The 19,220-nt window shown below is 38.5% G+C and overlaps 1 protein-coding gene across 2 annotated transcripts in view; it reads right to left on the bottom strand.

The window, feature by feature from the left end:
* LOC104360696 (glypican-5) overlaps positions 1 to 19,220 on the bottom strand; it is a 385,048-nt gene that overhangs the window by 247,347 nt on the left and 118,481 nt on the right. Inside the window, exons 4-5 of one of the 2 annotated variants that reach the window (XM_042799165.1) lie at positions 5,328 to 5,458; positions 525 to 584 (exon numbers count right to left, since the gene is read on the bottom strand). In XM_042799165.1, the coding sequence (XP_042655099.1) occupies positions 525 to 584; positions 5,328 to 5,458 (191 nt within the window). The remainder of the gene's footprint in view (positions 1 to 524; positions 585 to 5,327; positions 5,459 to 19,220) is intronic. The other variant, XM_042799171.1, reaches the window with a different exon arrangement.

The raw sequence follows: 19,220 nt of genomic DNA, 5'->3' as shown, positions 1-19,220 counted from the left end.
TCTACCTCTTGACCACTAACTTATGAATATGAGCTCTAAGTATTTATATAGTAAAGCTAGACCTAGACAGAAGAACACCTACCTGATAGAACAGGCAAAGAGTATAAATTATGGAAGGTGACACAGATGCTAAAGATTTTATGGGTTCTATAACGGAGTTTTACTGGAAGGAGAAAAAGAGCACGCTTTTAAGAGTCTAAAGCTTGTCTTACTCAGCTCACCCCAAGAGGCTTAAACTCCTTTGCATTTTCAGCAGAGTGGGGCTCTGATATTTCAAAGTAGCGTCTTAGCAAAGGCAGAATTCTGTGTCCAACTCTTAATCTTTACAAGTGAAAATATTTGCTTTTGTCAGTATAAAAACTAAACACACTAGGTAGAAAATGAACAGTTTCCCAGTGCCCCACAGTAGAAAAGCAATAATCAAAAGCATGCTAGTTCCTAGATAACAGCTGAAAGAGCAGTTTACAATGGAGATGAGCTAAGCGTAGAGACAACAAAGTATGTCACCTTGTTTTCATTCTTACCGAGAGATTTTTTTCAAACTTCTTGATTTGTCATTCTTTGAAGCTTTCAGAGGCAGAGAACTGGAATAGGCCGGGGAGAGTAAGCATCAATCAGGAGAGGTTGGGGAGGAGGGGAGAAGCAGGAATTCAGGCAAATGAGGAAAAGAAATGAGAAACAAAAGAGAAAAGTAAAAATTATTTGAAAGAAAGGTCATCAGGCACATGCATAGGATAATATAAGAAAACAAATAAGGAGGAAAATTGTCATGAGATTTTTCCAAAGTATAGATGCAATTAAAAATGTCAATGCGATACTGAAAAAAAAATACAACCGAGATTGTTTCTCCCAATCATTTTCAAATAAAAGCACAATTACAAATGCAGCATACACAGCAAGAAGCTGAAAATAAGTTCAGTGGTACTTAAATTAACTGTAACTGATACCAAATGGAAAAACTGTAAGTATATCAGGCTATAGAAGAAAACAATGGCAAATGGTTTAGAATGAGCACCATGGGAAGGGGGATACAAATAAGTAGCATTCATTTTCTGGTACAATGAGCAATTTGATGTCTATTAATAAATAATGTGAATACATATATTTTTTTTCTGTTCAGATCCAGTCACATTGTACCACGGGGGGAAAAAAAAAAAAAAAACCAAAAAAAAAAAAACAAAAAAAAAAACTTTGCAAAACAGGAGAGACAGGATCTAAGGTTATATTGGAGGAAAAACTGTGGAAATAACTCTGGCAGTTATTTAGTGCAAATGTATTTCATGGCACTGATATCCCGAGGTCACATAATTAACATTAAACGCTGTATTTAACATTAACATCATGATGCAATTTTCCACTTACATGATTTGATACCACATTCTGCTCTGATGCCCATACTTTCACATATAAATTAATGGCAACAGCTGAAGTAATGCATGCCTGCAAACAGGTTCAAGGATACTTGCCAATCCAGTGAACGCTTACTGGGGAGAGTAAGCAGCACCTTTAGTACCTCTGAGGACACGCAGACGATGGTGGCTTTGCCATCGTACCCTCTGGGAGCTAACAGCAGGGGTGGCCACAGGAGAGGATGGACCTGCACTGATCATCAGGTGAGTGTCACCTGCCCTCACTGAAGCAGTGATTCCAACACAAAAAAAGGAAATGAGAATTTGTAGCAAGGAAGATCTGGATCTGCTGAAACTTCTGCCTTGGCCACTCAGTCAGAAATGTTTGATTTCTTTCCACAATAAGTTAATTTGCATCTGGCATTAATAATCTTTTTTGTCCTACCAGTTTAATGCTCAAATTGTAATATCGTCTGGTGCCTGGCCCAATAGATAGTTAATTTTAAATAAAATAGATGCCACTGACTTAAAATATTTCTCTCAAAAAATTATAATTGTTGTAAAACGTATAAAAGATCCATAAATCCACAGTATAACAAAGAAATCCCAACAAAATATAATTTCAAAGCCTACCTCCTCCAATTAGGGACTTAGTATCATAGCTCTTTGTTAAACATAACATATTTTTATATACAGATCTGTAACCAGTCTGTGTTTAGTGGTTTGAAATATTACATGCAGCAGACATGCTAAAAGGGAGGTATTCAACTTTGCTAGGGGTCCAGACCTTGACCAGAATAATACTTCATGCTGAACTCAGCAATAACTTTCCAACCTACTGATTGAGATTCTGTACATGCCATGTACATTCCCTGTACCATCATATGGTTTTAATTTTCTTGTCATCTCTACTACGTGTTACAGTAACCTCCGCATTAAAAAATGACTACAGCAGCAATCCTGCCAGTTTAAGTTAATCCCTGAATACAATTGCGTAATGCAAGAGAAGACAAAAAAATTACTAATCAAACTCTATACTTTTCAGCTTAATCAGAGGAAAAGGTTTCCTACAAGATCGTAGAAGTTTCAGCTTCCTACATTATTGTCCCTGACACTGGGTGTTACATAACAAAAAGTATGCAGGAATGGAACGCAGGAGAAAATAAAGAAAGATGGAAAATCTCCCAGGAACCTTTGAGAGTAGGAGGAGCAGAAAAGGGTTCAACTACTGCAAACGAGGCTCCAGTTGTTAATGTGGATTCAGGGACTATGCAGGACCACACTGTGGAGAACAGCTGAGGTTGAGAAGGACTCCCTCCAGCCAGACTCAGAAAACACAGCCAGAAGAAAGATGAGTCAGGCAAAGGGCCACCATCCTAATCATGCCACTGTTCAACTGCACGAGCAGCCTCAGCTTTACTAAACATCTGAAACCAGTTTCTCAAACTCTTTGGAGAAGTAGCTTCAGTTTGTAACTGGCCCTGAAAAGATGTAATACCGTTGGAGCAAACATACATATATAGGTATAAGCTATTTGGCACTAGGTTTTTAACTGCATCTCTAAGCAAGTACTATAGAAGAGATAAGAGGTCAGGTTATCATAGTTTCTCCTACAGAAGATGTGCTAACCAGGCTGGTTCTTATCTTTGAACTTGGGAATATTCTGACACATTAAGGGAAAGAGTCACAGATTTTCTGTTTACTTGGGGAGTGCTGGCTCACTCCTCCTCTTTCACTTTCCTTGTTCCAAAAGGCAGGAGTCACTTTCCATATTCCCATTGAATTAAGGATCATTTGGAGGGATGTCTATTACACAGACCAACAGACTCAGTCAAACCAATTTCCCTGTGTGGCCTGTACCTAAACTGACAGACAGCTGACATTATTGCTCTTCATTTTTTGGATCGCCAGAAGCAATGGCACCAAAAAAGATTCACATAATTACTCTCATAATCTAGATCCCCTGTAGCAGTTATCCGTCACTGTTTTAGTGCATTTTACACAACCCACTGCAGGAATGATTTCAGCCATCCATTATAAAATTTTATTACCTAAAATTTCTTTTTATTGATATCATATGTGATTAAATGATAGATGATGAACAACACAGTGATGTATCCAATCACTGTGTATTTCACTCTATTTACTGTTTCACAATTGTTTCCAAGAAGCAAAGTACAAGCTTCATGCCATGTGTTTTATAGAAGTTGTGGAAAATTTAAAAATATTCTCCACTTCTTACTAATCGTGGCATGGCTCCATCATTCATTTTTGGTGCATAGGCTCTCCACAATACTTATCAACACTGTGCTTCAGTAATGTTTTATGCTAATTATGTAAGGATGGCCTTAGTTTAGATTTTTTTGATAAATGAATTTTCAGTGCACAGACCAATTTTGGAAAACTGTCTAGTTTACAGTGTATTAGTTTTAGTATATTTTCTTTTCCATCTACAGGTCTTACATTTTAAAAGGTCAATATCCAAATATTTCTAGATGGTTGGGAAGAGGAGGGACCAGATCCTTGGGTGAGAAAGAACTGCTGTTGTGCCACTGCAGACACCAATTTGCATCTGTTTAAGAGGCTACCCGTTAACAGGTTAGTAATTCTGCCCTTTTGGTTGCCACCATATAAGTCCCAGTAAAGTCAATGAGTTATACAGAAGATGGCTTAGGGCTCTGTGTTTTTAAAAGCATGTTTTGTTAATTGTACTACAACTGTTCTTTGGATTATTACAGCTGAATTTATTAATTTAATTTCCTTAATGCTCTTTTCTCTGACTTACACGGTAAAAATTTATTAGCTCCAAGCTCTAGCACAAATTGCTGTGTTTTGGTTTTAAATTACAAAGGGATAAAAACATCGCTATCACTCAAAAAAATTAGCTTCCTGCTATTACTTTCAATCTTTTAAAGCTGTGTTTGTTTCATTCATACAAGCTTAGAAGAGAATTAAAATAGAAATGGATAAAAATCTCATCTTCCCAACTCAAACTCCAAAATCCAGTTATGGAAATTTTAATATTGCTGTCTGTCATCCATCTATCCAACATACAAGGATACACATGGACTCCCTGGGCAGATACAATACTGTTCTCAGATAGAGGTGTAAGCCCAGCACAATTCCACTCACTTCATTGAAGTTATTCCAGAATAATACTAGTGTTACAGAGAAGAACACATTAGCCAGAAATATGTCATTGTGATTTTATGGTCAGTTAGTGCTGACATCTACTCATGTATCATGAGCGGAACTGCAAAGACATCCTTCCCTCCCCACTTACAATTACCAGAAAACCAACCCAGGAGCTACATGAGGGAATGTGAAAGAAAGACTAGGAGATCTGGGAGCAGGGATACTCATGCCAGGGCCAGTGGCAGTAACTCAGCTGTCTAGTGTCTCAGCTGGCATGGAGCTGAAGAACAGAAGCCAAGATGGACACAACAAGCCTAAACGCAAATGCTTCTGCTCTTGCTCTGTTATGTAACAAATCAAGGAGATTGCAAGGGATCTCATTACTCCTCCCTGGACCTGTGAAATGAGGCACTGACTTTCTGTCAGGGCAATGAATCTTTCTCTTTCAACTTTTCCTCCTTTCCACCTCTGTCCCTGGATAAGCTCAAGTCCTTGAAGACCGAGGCAGTTGTATTTTAAGTAATTTAGACTCAGCTGTGGAAATTACTCAGACTTTGTTGAGGAAAAGCTTTCAGCATTTTCACTGAAAGTTTCTGGAAATAATGAACACCTTGGTGCTAAGTAATGATATCAAGTCTGGCCTGTAAAAAGCTTTTCTTGGAGAGACCTGTAATGGAATACCACAAAGACATCCGTGTAACTATCAGTAATGGCAACGGCTGGATAGCACATAGACCAGGCGACAGAACTGTGGCTCTGGCTTAAACACTATGGTGCAAGGAACCATTAACACAAACTGTGAGGCAGAGAGTTTATTTCAAAGCAGCTGTTGCTTAGAGTTACCTTCTTTTATTGTTCAGACTAGCGTGAGCCATCACGAATGTCTGGGTTTCAGTCGCCTCCTTCACTGGCACTATATTGTCTGATGACAGGTTCCCTTCCTGCTGTTTGGGCTGTCCACACACTTTATCAACCTGTATGAAAGGAAGGGAAAGGAAAACTGTATGAATGGAGACACTGATTTACAATTGCCCAGAGGTTTGCTTGTTCCTTGTGGTAGGTGTTTACCGCATGAGAAGGTATCTGGGTGAGAGAAAGAAAGGATTCTTCTTTCCAGGATTTGGAACCTAGTCCCCTGCATAAGAATGACCAAATTACAAGGCAAAGAGCACTACTACCAGAAAGCCAACAGTTAGATTTGTCCCTGGGTACCTGGACTATAACACACCTGGAAACAGGCTGAACTGATAGAAGTGTTGCCAAACCAAACTTGTATTTAGAAACATACCTGGAGTTTGAAGGTACACAGATTTTGGTGGAACATCTGCCCTGTATATAGAGAGCAGAGTCTATCTGGTGTTTAAAGGGTGGCTTGTAATCAGAAGACAACTGAGACCTCCAGCCCCTTTAACTAAACAATGTTCCCTTAAAACAAGGAAATGAGCAAAATAAGTCAGCATCAACAAATCACTGTCAATAAAGTCTTTTCTTAGGCAAAACAAAACAAAAAGAGAATTTTCAGCCCTGGGAATCAACAGTGTCTTGGATCCTAGGTTTGGAACACTACCATCATGTAGCCATGTGCCCTTATTGCCCTTCCTGAAGCCTCTCATAGGGGATTTAATACAAGACCAGGAGAAAGCAAGATTGTGTTTACCCTTTGTGCACTGTGGAGCTGACACTGCTCCTGCATCCTGTCACATTTATTTCCTGTAACAGCTTTAAGTGACAATAGCAAAACAATCCTCTTCCTTTTCTAATCCACAAATAAGTAATCTGTAATGTTTTCACCTCCACTTAAATCCTCAAGCAAACATGAAAAGACAACAAAAGAAATCCTACTGTGGCTATGGTACTGCCAGGGACCTTAATCACACAGGATCCATCATCGCACACAGCACTGAATTTGGTGTCCCTTCTCCAGTTTTCCATTATCATCAGGCTGCGATGGATTCTCGCTGGCCTGTGCATTTTACTGCATCTTTAAAACCCTCACTGAGTCACAACTGCCTATCTGCTGAATATTCAGACCACAGTTTTCTCTGCCCCTTTTCACCACTATGTTGTATACATCAGTGCAAGCACAGGACAATTTGCTCTACCTTAGCCCATCTCCTCCAGGAAAGCTACTGCTACGTAAAGATAAAGCATTTTTCTCTTAAAAGATAGGCCAATCTAACATGAAAAGTTGGAAGCTGTATAGGCATGACACTTATCATCAACTTTAGTTGTCTGTGTTATGGCTTGGTCCAGTATAATATATGCTGTGAAGAACTGAAAATTGTAGCAACTGAATGAGAACATACTGGATTAATCCTGACATTTCTCCAGCAGTAAGAGCAGGAGCCAGCTGCCTCACTCAACACCATGCACTACGTATATTGTTCTGGACTCACCAGGGATAGCACAGCACTGTTTTAAAACAGCTTAGTGAAATAAAAGCGTCTATTTAAGTCCCTCCTTAACTTCTGAAAAGAAAAAAAAAAAAAAAACAAACACCCAAAACACTCTATGCAAATGAAAATATAAAACAAAAATGCCTTTTGAACCCTTTGGAGCAGAACAGAGGGTATAACACAGCTGGACCACATTCCTGCACAGGATGCCCTCTCTCCTATGCCCCAGGTTTCCCAGGTCTCCTACAGCATGCAGACCCAAATTCCCAGTGCAGGTTTCTGCAAAATCCATCTTAGATTACACCATGACACTAAAGTTCATGTCTTCAAATTACATACACCTCAAATCTACTCACTATGGATATGAGACAGTTTTAGATAACTAATACCGGAGCAGTTTGGAAAAGCAATGTGGTTCTCATATACATAAATGATAAAGAACTCCAAGTTTTTGTTTTTCCTGTGAGAAGTTTCAAATAGATTTAGAGTCATCATTTTTGTTGCGAATCAATAGTTTAAGCATCCAAATGAAAATCCTTATTTTGTTTTGATTTGTATTTTTGATACAATCGAAATAAAAGACTCTAACTTAAAGAAATTTCGGTATCTTCTATGCCAAACCTTAACTTTGGGGTTTTCTTTTTAACCAGTTTCCTGAATATCTAACAAAACCACAGTATTTTTAAGTAAAAATATTCTCAATGGAAAATTTTAACCAGTTCTACTCCATTAAAGTAATTTGTTAAATGAAAGGGAAAATCACACTCACACTTTTTTGTCATGTGGGCCTTTTAATACCTTTCTTCTCACTAATATGCTAAGAAACACCAGCAATGCTCCACAATTTAAACTACTGCACAGACATTTTAATCCAAAGTGAGATTAACAAAATGGAAGATACAAGAATGATATGTTATTTGTAATACCAGTAGCTCTTAATTGTCTCCGCTGAGATCCGGACTGCATATTACTGAGAAGAAAAAAAAATAGCGTGAGGCAGTCCCTGTCAAACAACATCTGACACTTCGAGGAACAAAAAATTATGGGAAACTGGTGCAGAAGCACAAAGTGACTTCTCCAGTGTCACGGCAGGGGCCATGGCTCGCTCTGTGTGCAGGCAATGCCCTGACCCCTGGTGCCGCTCAGCCCAGACCCAGCTCCCCGGGCGGGCTCTGCCCGCGCTGCGGGGCCCGAGAGCTTCCAGCAGGGCCAGGCCGGCACCTCAGCAGCCCTCTCTCCTTCCTACTCCCCTTCCAGCATGAAGTTTCTCCAAAGCTAGTGTGGATCACCAGATTTTCTTCATTCCCAACCTCTCTGGGGCAGCAGGGATGGAGGATTTCACCCCATCACTGCTCCTGTGGGGTGTACAGCTGGTTTGAAAACTTCTGCCTGTGAATGTAGGTGTGACCCTACACCTTTGGATACAAAGACCAAACTCCGTCCCCCAAGAGACTGTCTCCCATGGTACTTGAGCTATTGATGTGTGGCATATTTGTTTCAGATTTTGGATGAGTTAAATAGAAACACGATTTTTATTTTTACATTTTTTCATGTGGACCGATTTTGACATCTCACTGAAACGTGCACTGTCCTGCGAAATAGACTAAGAGAAAAGGCTGAATTTTACTAGCTAATTTTGGCAGTCACAGAGTTGATAGCGAGAATGAGAACACCCATGTACAGAAAACCATCTTAAACTTCCAGCTAGGACATTTATGAAAAATGAGTTAATGCTGTGTAAATCAAAAAAGTATGAAGCATGCCATTAAAGGAAAAAGAAGCGCTTTCTGGGGCTGCAACATCTGGAATCTACTGCTACAAATTACCTGTCTGTTAACAACAGTAAGGGACACAGAGGGTCTCCCTCCCAGCCCAAGGGCACCAGACAATGCACTGTCTGTTTAACTCAGAGCTCATGAATCAAGCCTCACCACCCATGGAAAAATAGTGCTACTCAAAATGGTGTCTGGGATTTTAAAAATGTATTTCCTTGCATGTGTGACTTACTGCTTCCAAGTTATCTCTTAAACTGTAAGTACAGACTAAGTGATTTTTAGTTTGTTTATTTTTAAACAGAAGCTAACATTAATCTACTGTCACTGGACATTAGAATTTGACACAATTAGAACAAATATCAAACATGGTGAAAGGTGAGAGAACTGCAAAACATGAGCTGCAAAGAACTGGAGATACCTGGGATAAAATTTAACAAAAATTAGTAGAAACAGAAAATCCACTGCTTTTTTCCTAACTTCAACTTTTAGTACTCCGAATAATCAGGAATCAACATAAAAAATGACTAAGCTTGTTTATTTCTTTGATTTTTAAACTTAAAAAAACCCCTGCCAATCTTAAATTACATATTGATAGAAAATCATCCCTCATTAACTATAGCAACACTAAGGGTCATTCCTCTTGCCTCTGATGATATTTAATCAAGTCTGCCTTCTAATGGTGAATACTTCTAGTTGAAAACTAGTATTCATCATACCTCATTATCTTCTGAATTATCAATAAAGTTTCACAATTCTATTAACTTCTATTTGGATTAAAGCTCTTTTACTTATACACCAATTATTCTTCTTAAATATCTGTCTTTCTAACAACCATAGCTACATTGTTTCACCTGTGAACTTTCCTTTGTAATGAAATACAGTCATATATATATGGATTATTTGACCTCTTACTATTTGTTCTTTAAAGAATGACCATTTACAATTATTGCAGAGGCTTATCAAAATAAATTGAAAAAATCTCATCCAAAAATCTTTTGAACTCTTGCAGTTTGAGCAACCTTAAACATTGAGGTCATATTTAATATACTTAATATAATCAAACAAGGGAAAAATGTCATGCCCTTCTGGATACCAAGAGAATCTTATCTGTGTAAACCAGTAGACCTTTTCACTAGTTCAGAACAGTAATATTCTTTGATTTTGTAACAGGAAGCTTAGTATTTTAAAATACAAGATTTTTCTAGTGATTGGGCTTTGAGTTATTATTAAAATGCTGACACATTTTCCAGCAGATTTCCACCCCCTCCAATCTGCGATCCAATTCAGCCCTGCATAAACCCAGCACCTGGCTGAGCACCTCTGCCAAATGACACCCCCCGGCCCAGCTTCATGACGGCTGTGCAGGCAGCAGCCAGCCGTAGCCTGCAACTCACATACCACAAATGCATTTCAAATCAAAATTGGAGTTTGCTGGTTCCAGCTGCCATGTTTGAAGTGAAAGAAGCAAGAAACACTGAGTTACCAGGAAATCAAGTTTGAATTTTCCGACTTGAATGTTTACCATGAGATCTTGTTTTGTTTGAGTCAGATATACCCTTATCATTTGATTACCAATGGCACAAGACGCCAAGAGATATTATTATTTGTTGACCTAGCCATCAACCAAAATTTATTATATAAATACAGAATCTTCTCCTTTGGAGTGGCTGTTGTCTATTACTATAGTATTGCTGCAAAATGCTCATTTCCAATGCTCAAAAGATGCATGGGAGCACATTTGATAAAATGCAAGGCAGGGATTATTGCTCATTGCCACTGTCTATAGCTTATTGAACAAAATCTTGCACTCAATGAAGAGAGAATATGACAAATCATTAGGAGAAGATAGCAAATAACCTTTGATTTTGCCTTCTTTTAAATAGTCTCTCTCCTGCGGAATATGTTACCTATTACAGATGCAGCGTTTTGCTGGTAGCAAAATTCAGCAATACATAAACAAACTATAGGATTATTAGTTTATTTTCCTACAGGAATATGTTGTATTTCACTCGGGAGGGAAGCATCCTCCTCTCTTTCTTCTTGAATCTACTGGATAGGTTAATGTAAATTAATTTCCTACAAATCATCTGAAAAGTGGCAGTCATAGAAGTTGGCTGTTGCTAGATACTAGAGATTCCTTCAAGGAGAGTGACATTATGAATTCCTCAGGGGCAGAAAAACCTTCTGTCTGAGTTGACAGACATCAAATAATTCAGCCATGGAATTTAAATCTATAAGGAATGAGACTCTGTGTTCTCTGCTGCCTCTGGAAATACCTGGCTTTAATCAAGTGATTTGAATTACTGCAATATTTCTAGGTTCAGTTTTGAAATCAAGATACAAATGTGCCAGAAGTAAACAACAGTCCTATAAAAGGAAGAGTTCATATTCTAAGGAAACAACAAGAAACTATAGGCATATTCTGAAAAATGATGGACAAGCACAAAGATATTGAGATACAGATTGTCCTGATATTTTTATGAAACATCTGGGCTCTTGTTACTCTTAGGCATATCTCACAATCTTCCTCAAACAAACAAAAAAATTCAACAGGAAAGTAGTCGTCTTAGCAAGAATGCAGAAGCAATGGAGCACTATTTAACATAACTGACAGGGATTCATTGATGCTGAAATTATTTTCAGTTCCTCAACTTAACCCCATCTATTTCAATGAACTTACATGCTTTGGTGTGCTACTGTTCTGCACCCAAAGGCAGGGAAACACTGCCCCCTGTACAAGTGCACAGGAATGGGGCACTTCAACAACCAAACTCTGAGAATATCTTCTTGTTTCTCCCTAACTGCAAGGGAAAGTCTGTCACAGGTGCTAAAGTTGAAAGTGCCTCCTGCCTCACAAAGGTGTGGAAACAGTAACTATAAAAAATTTGGATGTCAGCTTGCAGAGTTGTTTGACAACAAGTTATAGTTTAAGACCCTCATACTTCTCTGGGGTCTATATCCCTCAAACAAAAAAGGAAAAAAAAAAATGTGCAAGAGTTATTTAGAGCTTCAAAAAGCTGGAACTTGGAATCAGTAAATCCAGAAATCTCTAATGAATTCCCTGGCTAAAAATGTGAGCTATAAACTTTAGGCAGGCTTTTCAAGGTCAAGGAAGGATTCAAAAAAAAACAGAGACTGGTTATACTTCAGCCATATAACAGAGTTGCTAGAGCAGCATTTGCCCAGAACAGGAATGAAGCTGCCACACTAGTACAGAACAGGCAGATGCAAACCACAAAGCTGAAGTGATTCCTAAGTCTTTTGGCTGGAGAATATGTATCCTTACAAAAGTTCACAAACTGTAATGCATTTCTTAAGGAAATACCTGATTATTGCCTCTTCTTTAATGAGCAGTAGCCAACAAGCTCTGAGAGGACCTTCCTAGCTGCATGGTAGGTTCAACCAACTAGGGAGTTGGACTAGTAGGAGATACACAGTCTCAAGCACCCCATTCCAAACTCAGAAAAATGCATTGCCATTTTACAGGTATACATATAAAGAGGGGTGTATAGGGAGAAGTCAAATTAATTATTCGTAGGGATTTTCAATATTGCATAGGATGTCAACTCACACAAGCTTCAAGTCAAAAAGGGGCAGGTTTCAAGCATATAGAATTTATAGGAGAATAGTTTACATGGCTGCAATCAAATTCCTCTTACATATTTCTAACAGTCTAATCTGAGGTATTACAAAGCCAACAAGTACTCCTGGATGCCCTTGTAAAAAGTGTTACTGAAAGAGTCTGTTCATCTATTCCACAATTCATCTTTCTTCCTTTTTAACTAAGGTCAGGTTTCCAGGGTACTAGATATATTGAGAAAGATGAGTGTTCAGCAAAAGTGGAGTAGCAGTAGTATTCTGCAAACAGCCCTGAAATTATTTCTTGGAAAGAGAAAAGTGCTGTGTTAGGAGGTTTTGTGCTTGTCTGAATCAACATTGTTGTCTTTTGTGGGTTCTGTCTGTGGCAGAAGAGACAGCCTTTCAGGCATCAACAGTGGGCACACACAATGGTCAAATTCTGCAGCAGCTACTCAAATGAATCAAGTTCTACAAGGCCTTCTCCCAAATTAAAAATACAAATGATGAGTAATGAGAATTCAGGGCCTTATTCTATAACATCTTGAAGAAAGAGTGGTTAGATAATCTGTAGTGAGCCAAGAAGCTGGGCATGCCATGAAGCTTGCATCTGAATGCATACATACAGGTTTTGTTGAAGATTTCTTGAAAAATGTAAAATAAGGAAACACCTTACACTATATCAGATATTTGAAGAATTATATACATCTTATATCTAGTAAATTTTCACCACAGATTACAATGATATTCTTCTCTGCTCTCACTGGCTTTTAAAATTGCATACACTGAACAGGATATCAAAATATCCACAGTTTATTTCCGCATGTAAAATCTTTTAAGTACATATAATCACTTTGTCTACTTTATTCGGATTTTTTAAAGCATTTTTGTTTGAGTTGTATATGTATTTACCCAGCTGAAAAGAGAAGTGGTAATCATTTACAAAGCCAAATGAAATATGAACAGCACCTGAAAGCTAATGATAGCTCCCCTCCTCCCCCACAATACACCCAAGATTCAGGACTAATCTCTCCTGGCTTTTGTTAGTTATGACATCTGTCCTCAGATATTGACAACCTAGAAAGGTTAAACTCAATTTTATAATTAATTACAATAATCTAGTATGGAAGGAAAATTCCACTGGGAATCAATCCAAGTGAATCACTTTAAAAGCTCTCAGAAAAATTAGGTAACTAAAAATAATGTAAGAAGAAAATTAATTGAAAAATTATATTCAAATTTCACTTCTATCACTTTAAAAATTAATGACAGTATATAAAAATAGCATTGCATGTTCTGTGTTTATTATTTATTCTAATTTTTAAGTGAAAGCAATTATCAAAATATTAGTGGAATTTCTTTTATCACTGAAAGCTTAAAATGAACTAAGAAAAACTCTGCTACTTTTTGTAGTGAACTACTTTGTTCTTCAGAGGTTCAATAACCAAGTACAAAAAGTAGCTGGGAAAGATCCTACATCTTACAATCACACATACATGTGTGTGTATATATTTATATATAAAGGAAAACACACTCCTATTTTTTTAGGGTTTCCCTACTATGCAAGTGTTGTTCAGACTGAACACCAAACTGCTGCAGGCAGCACTGCAGATGGAAGTCCCCAGCACAGACCGGTTCCCAGTGTAAAGGCGGTACCACCACCATCATCAACTGGTCCCAGGGTCTGCTGCTGTCCTCCCGCAGCAGCAAGGGCAGGCACCACCACCTCTGTGGGCAGGACCCAACGGTGATATTCCTCAGCTCCCTGCAGTCAAAGCAGCCAGGCATCAGTATCGGGGTTCAGCTGTGCTAACGAGGTTCATTCTGAGCTGACCCGGTTAGAGATAGCTCCGTCACTGACTGCGAGGAGGGCTGGCAACCCCCGGCAGCGGGGGAATGACAGGCAGAAGAGATCATACCCATGAATCGGGCAGGTCTCCAGTTGGCACAGGTAATTCTGGAAAAGAACACCCTTCCTTAGACTCAGGTGCCTCCCTAGATATCTTTAGTCAAAAAACAAGAGTGTTACTCTTCAATTTTCTATAAATCAGATTAGAAGAGAGTCATATAAGGAGCTATAAATCCCTTACTTCTTGATGACACCCAAGAGCTCTCTGAGACAAGATTGGGACCGTTCTCACTAAATGCAGCAACTTTGATCACCACCCCAACATGGTCAGTCCCGCTGGTTTTAGCAAGTTTCAGCTGCCCAGCAGCAGAATTAACAAGATGGCCCAGTGACATAATGAATCAACATGAAGGGGAGACTACTGAAGGAGGGAGTGTTTCTCCCTAAATGGCATCTCCTTCTGGTACTGCCAAAGGTGATTGAGTAGGAGAGACCATTAGTCAGACCCAGCTGGGATCTTATGTTCCTCTGTACATAGTTACTGTAATGATAATTACAACAGAATTGCAGGAATGATTTTGAATAATTGGCCAATCTGACTGCAAACACTCCTTCTTCATACATATGAACAAATAAACATTTATAATGAATTACTAAGAACCTGAGCAATATCTGATCCATGGATAACTTCGTCACATAATTCTCTGACCATGCAATTCAGTTTCATTTTCAAGTTTAACACACTTTTAGAGACAGGCACCACCACTCAGTTATGAGCCCAGATGACCAAAACAATCATCTGAGCAGGTGTTTTAGTATATTTGTTCTAAACACAGCTTTTTGTTTCCAGTCTTTACATAATGCAAACAGAGTTGGTTTTAGTAGTTTTCATGTGGCCAGCATTATGCAGTACATCCAAAAGAAGGCGATGAACAGTAACACAGAATAAGTTCCTTTTTGCTTACTCCATGAATTACATGATTTGGTGTCTGTAAAATATTACATTAATTCAATAACTAATTATGCAAAGAAAATACATAACTGTTTGTGTTACAGGCTGTCAGGTAATTTGAAATGCTTCTCAAAACTATTGTGTATTCTGTGGGGGTCCCTCTTCCTCTGCAAGGCGTTTGAAAGCAGGGTTGCATGAGCTGGGGGAAAGCCCCAGAGTGGTGATGGGACAGGCAGAATGTCCACACAGAAGAGAAAGGACCTCAGGCTCACAGGCCTGACAGCTCCTGGTCAAAATCTCCCCATTCTCTGCAGGTAGGTACAGCCTAAGAACCAAGTTTCAGGAAAATAAATGGAGGAAACATTCCCTAAGTGAAAGAGTTTACCCAAAATCTCTTTACAAAAAACTGCTTCTGTTACTTTAAACTGACAGATCTGAGTATGTTCAGGGGGATATTTACAGGGAAGAGAGCATCCCTAATGCTAATTTGCAATTACTAATGCTGCAAATGTGATCCAGATTTTAAGATACAAGAACAGTCATGCATATTCTATATATTTAAGAGCATTGATATACCTACCTTTAAAACATTTGCCCAAAATGGTAATCAAGAGAAGGAAAACGCCAGTTTTCAGCAAAATTTTAAAATCCTTCTAAGATTTTTTTTTTTTTTCCTGTTCATCATTACTACAAGCATTTAGTTGGTTAGGTGAAATGCCTGAACCTTCTCGTCCAAAATACACTAGAAAAGTGACCTAACCAAAATATGCAGGAAGTCAGAAGGACTTTATACTTTCACATTGTTGTATTAGCTGAAATAATGCTGTAAGTTTATGCAATCACTAAATAAACATGTCAATAGCAGTGTCAAGACCTCCAAAGGAGGTCATAATGACCTTCCATTTTGTATGTAACAGGAATATAATAATTAGAAGACTTGTAAACACATTTGATTCTTTTTTCATGAGATACGTCATTTCAATTATGATTTGCTGACAGTTGCTGTCAAAATCAACATGTTTTCTCACGCCTTTTTTCTTCTGAACACAGATAAGTAATTTTAGATGACACTGAAGACTTGAGTAATTATTCAAGACCTGTAGCAATTGTATGTAGCACAATTAACAGGGGCAGCAGCAGCCGCCCTTGTTTAAAGTGTTTAGAAGACACTTTTCATGTTGAGACAAGTACATTACATTCATAAGCAAATTCTAAGACCTCTCCCGTCTCCTAAGGAAATCACATCTAATGCAATAGTGCTATGTTGCTTATACAGGGTACCAAAATAGCTGTTTTTCCCCTTTACCTTAGGACCTCAGGCAGATGTTATTGGGAATTTTATCTTCAAAGATGACTGGGACCCTGCACAGAGTGCAAAACCTAACTTCTTCTGGAGGCGTGAATTTTCACATCTATTGGGACAGGCCTCACTGGCATCAACAGGCCTTTGGTTTCTAAACACGTGACAGGCAGACTCCACCTCCTATACTTGGTGAAAGGAAGGATGCTTTGAGAATTTACTACGCTGATTGATTAACATGTATCTATTTAGGCCTATTACACTATTAATGTCATTTTACTGTTTGAGCACTTCCGCAGTTGATCTAGATGAAGATATTAAATATGCAAGTGTAAGTCCAGACTGCACATTGGACCTTTAAAATTGTACCTTTCAATTTCATCAAGACAGAGATCTTTCGAGCAAGGCATTAAGCACAATTTATTTACTAGTATATGCATCCTATTTTCAACTTAAGAGTCAGAGGCCAATTGATAAAGAAAACAGTCTCAAGAAAGCACTGTCTTAAATTGCCTGTGCTCTGTAGAATTCATTTTGACTATGCTCAGAGTGCTGGAATGGCACCATGATGGCAGTTTGGTGTTAGGGAGGAGAGACAGTATGAAAACAGAGCTGAAAACAAGGAATAAAGAAGCTTAGAACAGATTCAAGACCACGACTCTTCATTTATGGTTGTAAGGTCTTTTTCATTCCAAACTTTGTTTCTGATCCATGCTTTGTTAAAACAAAGGCACCAGAAGGATCCACTTTCAACTGTTACATCTAGTCAAGAAGTCTTGCTCTTATTTCTTAGTCTAGAAACCATTTCCTCAGTGATGGCACACTGAAATTTCTGAGATCCATTCATGTACTTGTCTAACCTATTTCTGATTAAGTTCTGCAACAAGATCAAACAAAAAAATAGCCTTTCTCTTAGTTTGAAATTTCTCAGACTTTGAATAAAATCTCATAGAAATAATCCTAGAAAATATGAAGGAAAATGAGCAAAAAGTTTTTGAGCTGGAAGGTAGTGAAAACTTATATTTTGACTTTCAAAAACACATCACAAACCAAAACATCTCCTTTTACAATGTTCAGTCTTACTCAGTTCAAGATTGACAAACTCAAGGAGAAACATCAGGCGTAGTCAACAGTGAGTTACATGGTCACTTCAGTAAACTGTGACTGCATCCATTTAACAAAAAACTAATCACCTTTATCTGATAACTGACTGGATATGAGTTACCAGCTCTGATAACATGCTGAATTAGTGTTAGCAATGCTTTCAAGAGTCAATCATGCTTTATCAACCGTGCAGTGAAGCAGCACACTATGCATCATACCACATAAAAAGCAGCACAGCAAACGTGTGGAGCTTTAAACCCACTGAGTGTATACAGAAAGCTGACAGAAAATAGGGATTCTCAGCACAGAACCTGAATTTGCATGGAAGGGATGTCTCAAAAGGGCACAGGATTGGGTATGAGAAAATTTTAATTAAGCAGGCAACATGCCTTAGGAGTGAAGGCTAACAGCATCCTGGGCTGTGTTAGGACAAGTGGTAATCTTCCTTCTATTCAGCACTGGCAAGGCCACACCTAGAATACTGTGTACAGTTATGGGCACTAGGTGACCCTGTTCAAGCAGGGCCGTTGGATTAGATGATGTCCCAAGGTCTCTCCCAACCTCAACCAACCTGTGATTCTGAGAATTCACTTTTTTATTTCCTTTGTGACTTCTGGTAAGTCACTTAAGGGTCAACACCACCATCCTCCTACCCAAAAGACACTTAAGAGTAAGGTATTTAAAATCTGGATGTCCCTGCTGGACATGTAGATCCTGAATCATGGCACAGTACATCTCAGAACAGCACCCAACCCAGACAAGCACCCAAAGCAGAAAACAACAGGTACATAAATATGTACAAACCTCCACACTTTCTCCAGTGTTTAAGTACTTTAGTAAAGACTCATCTCACCTGTTGAAGTCAACAATACAAGATTAAGATTCAGCACTTTCATTTGCTACCTCTAAAAGGCACATAGGGCTTCCCTTCCTTATAGGACACTGTGTGCTTAAACCAGTGTTTGATGCCAAAACACCTGATAAAAAGCAGATGCAAGAGAAGTACCAAGACGAATGGGAATTTGGTGTAGTCAAATTGCTATCACTCAACACACATTCTAAGTACTTCAAAAGAAAAGAAAAAGAAATTTGAATTTAGGAGGGAAAATAACTCAGTTAAATTCAGATAGCTCACGAACAATAATTTAAAAAAAAAAAAAAAAAAAAAAAAACAACAACAAAAAAAAACCCAAAATGAAACAAAATATACTATGAAAAAGCACAGTAAAGGTTCCCCATCAAAACTTGCCTGCCTACTTGCAACCCAATAGCATAACATAGCATTCATATGACAATTATGTGCTGGGTGAGACTATTAAGTTTCTGGGAAGTATGCTGCTCACTTCTAGCTACATTCTTGAGTGGCATTTGTCAACACTGCAACTTTCCCATCTTACAGCCCTCACCTCAAAGTAGGCTGTAACTCTTTTTATTTTTATCCCCATTCTCCAGACAAGGAGGCTAAATCAGAGAGATTAACAAATCTGAGAAAAACACGTAGAACTAGCTTGGAACTGACCAACTCCTGACAACCAATTTAGTTCTCTGACAATTAAATCACATTCTGAGTTCAAAAGCTCTGGCAAAGTGCCTGCATGATTAGATACTTGCCTACTTAAAACTTGCAGATTTGCAGAACTGGGCTACAAATCTCAAGAGCATAGTTTCACAAACATCCTAGTGGATCCAAGGCTGCCTCTGCAGACCCAAACGTGCAGACAATCCAGGCATGATGCACCCAGTTAATGTCCAAGACCACCCAGCAGCCCAGCATAGCAACAGGA

Source organism: Tyto alba, unplaced genomic scaffold (genome assembly GCF_018691265.1).
Source record: "Tyto alba isolate M040663 unplaced genomic scaffold, T.alba_DEE_v4.0 Super-Scaffold_10, whole genome shotgun sequence".
NCBI classification, from domain to species: Eukaryota; Metazoa; Chordata; class Aves; order Strigiformes; family Tytonidae; genus Tyto; species Tyto alba.
This window is presented reverse-complemented; position numbering and strand designations above follow the sequence as displayed.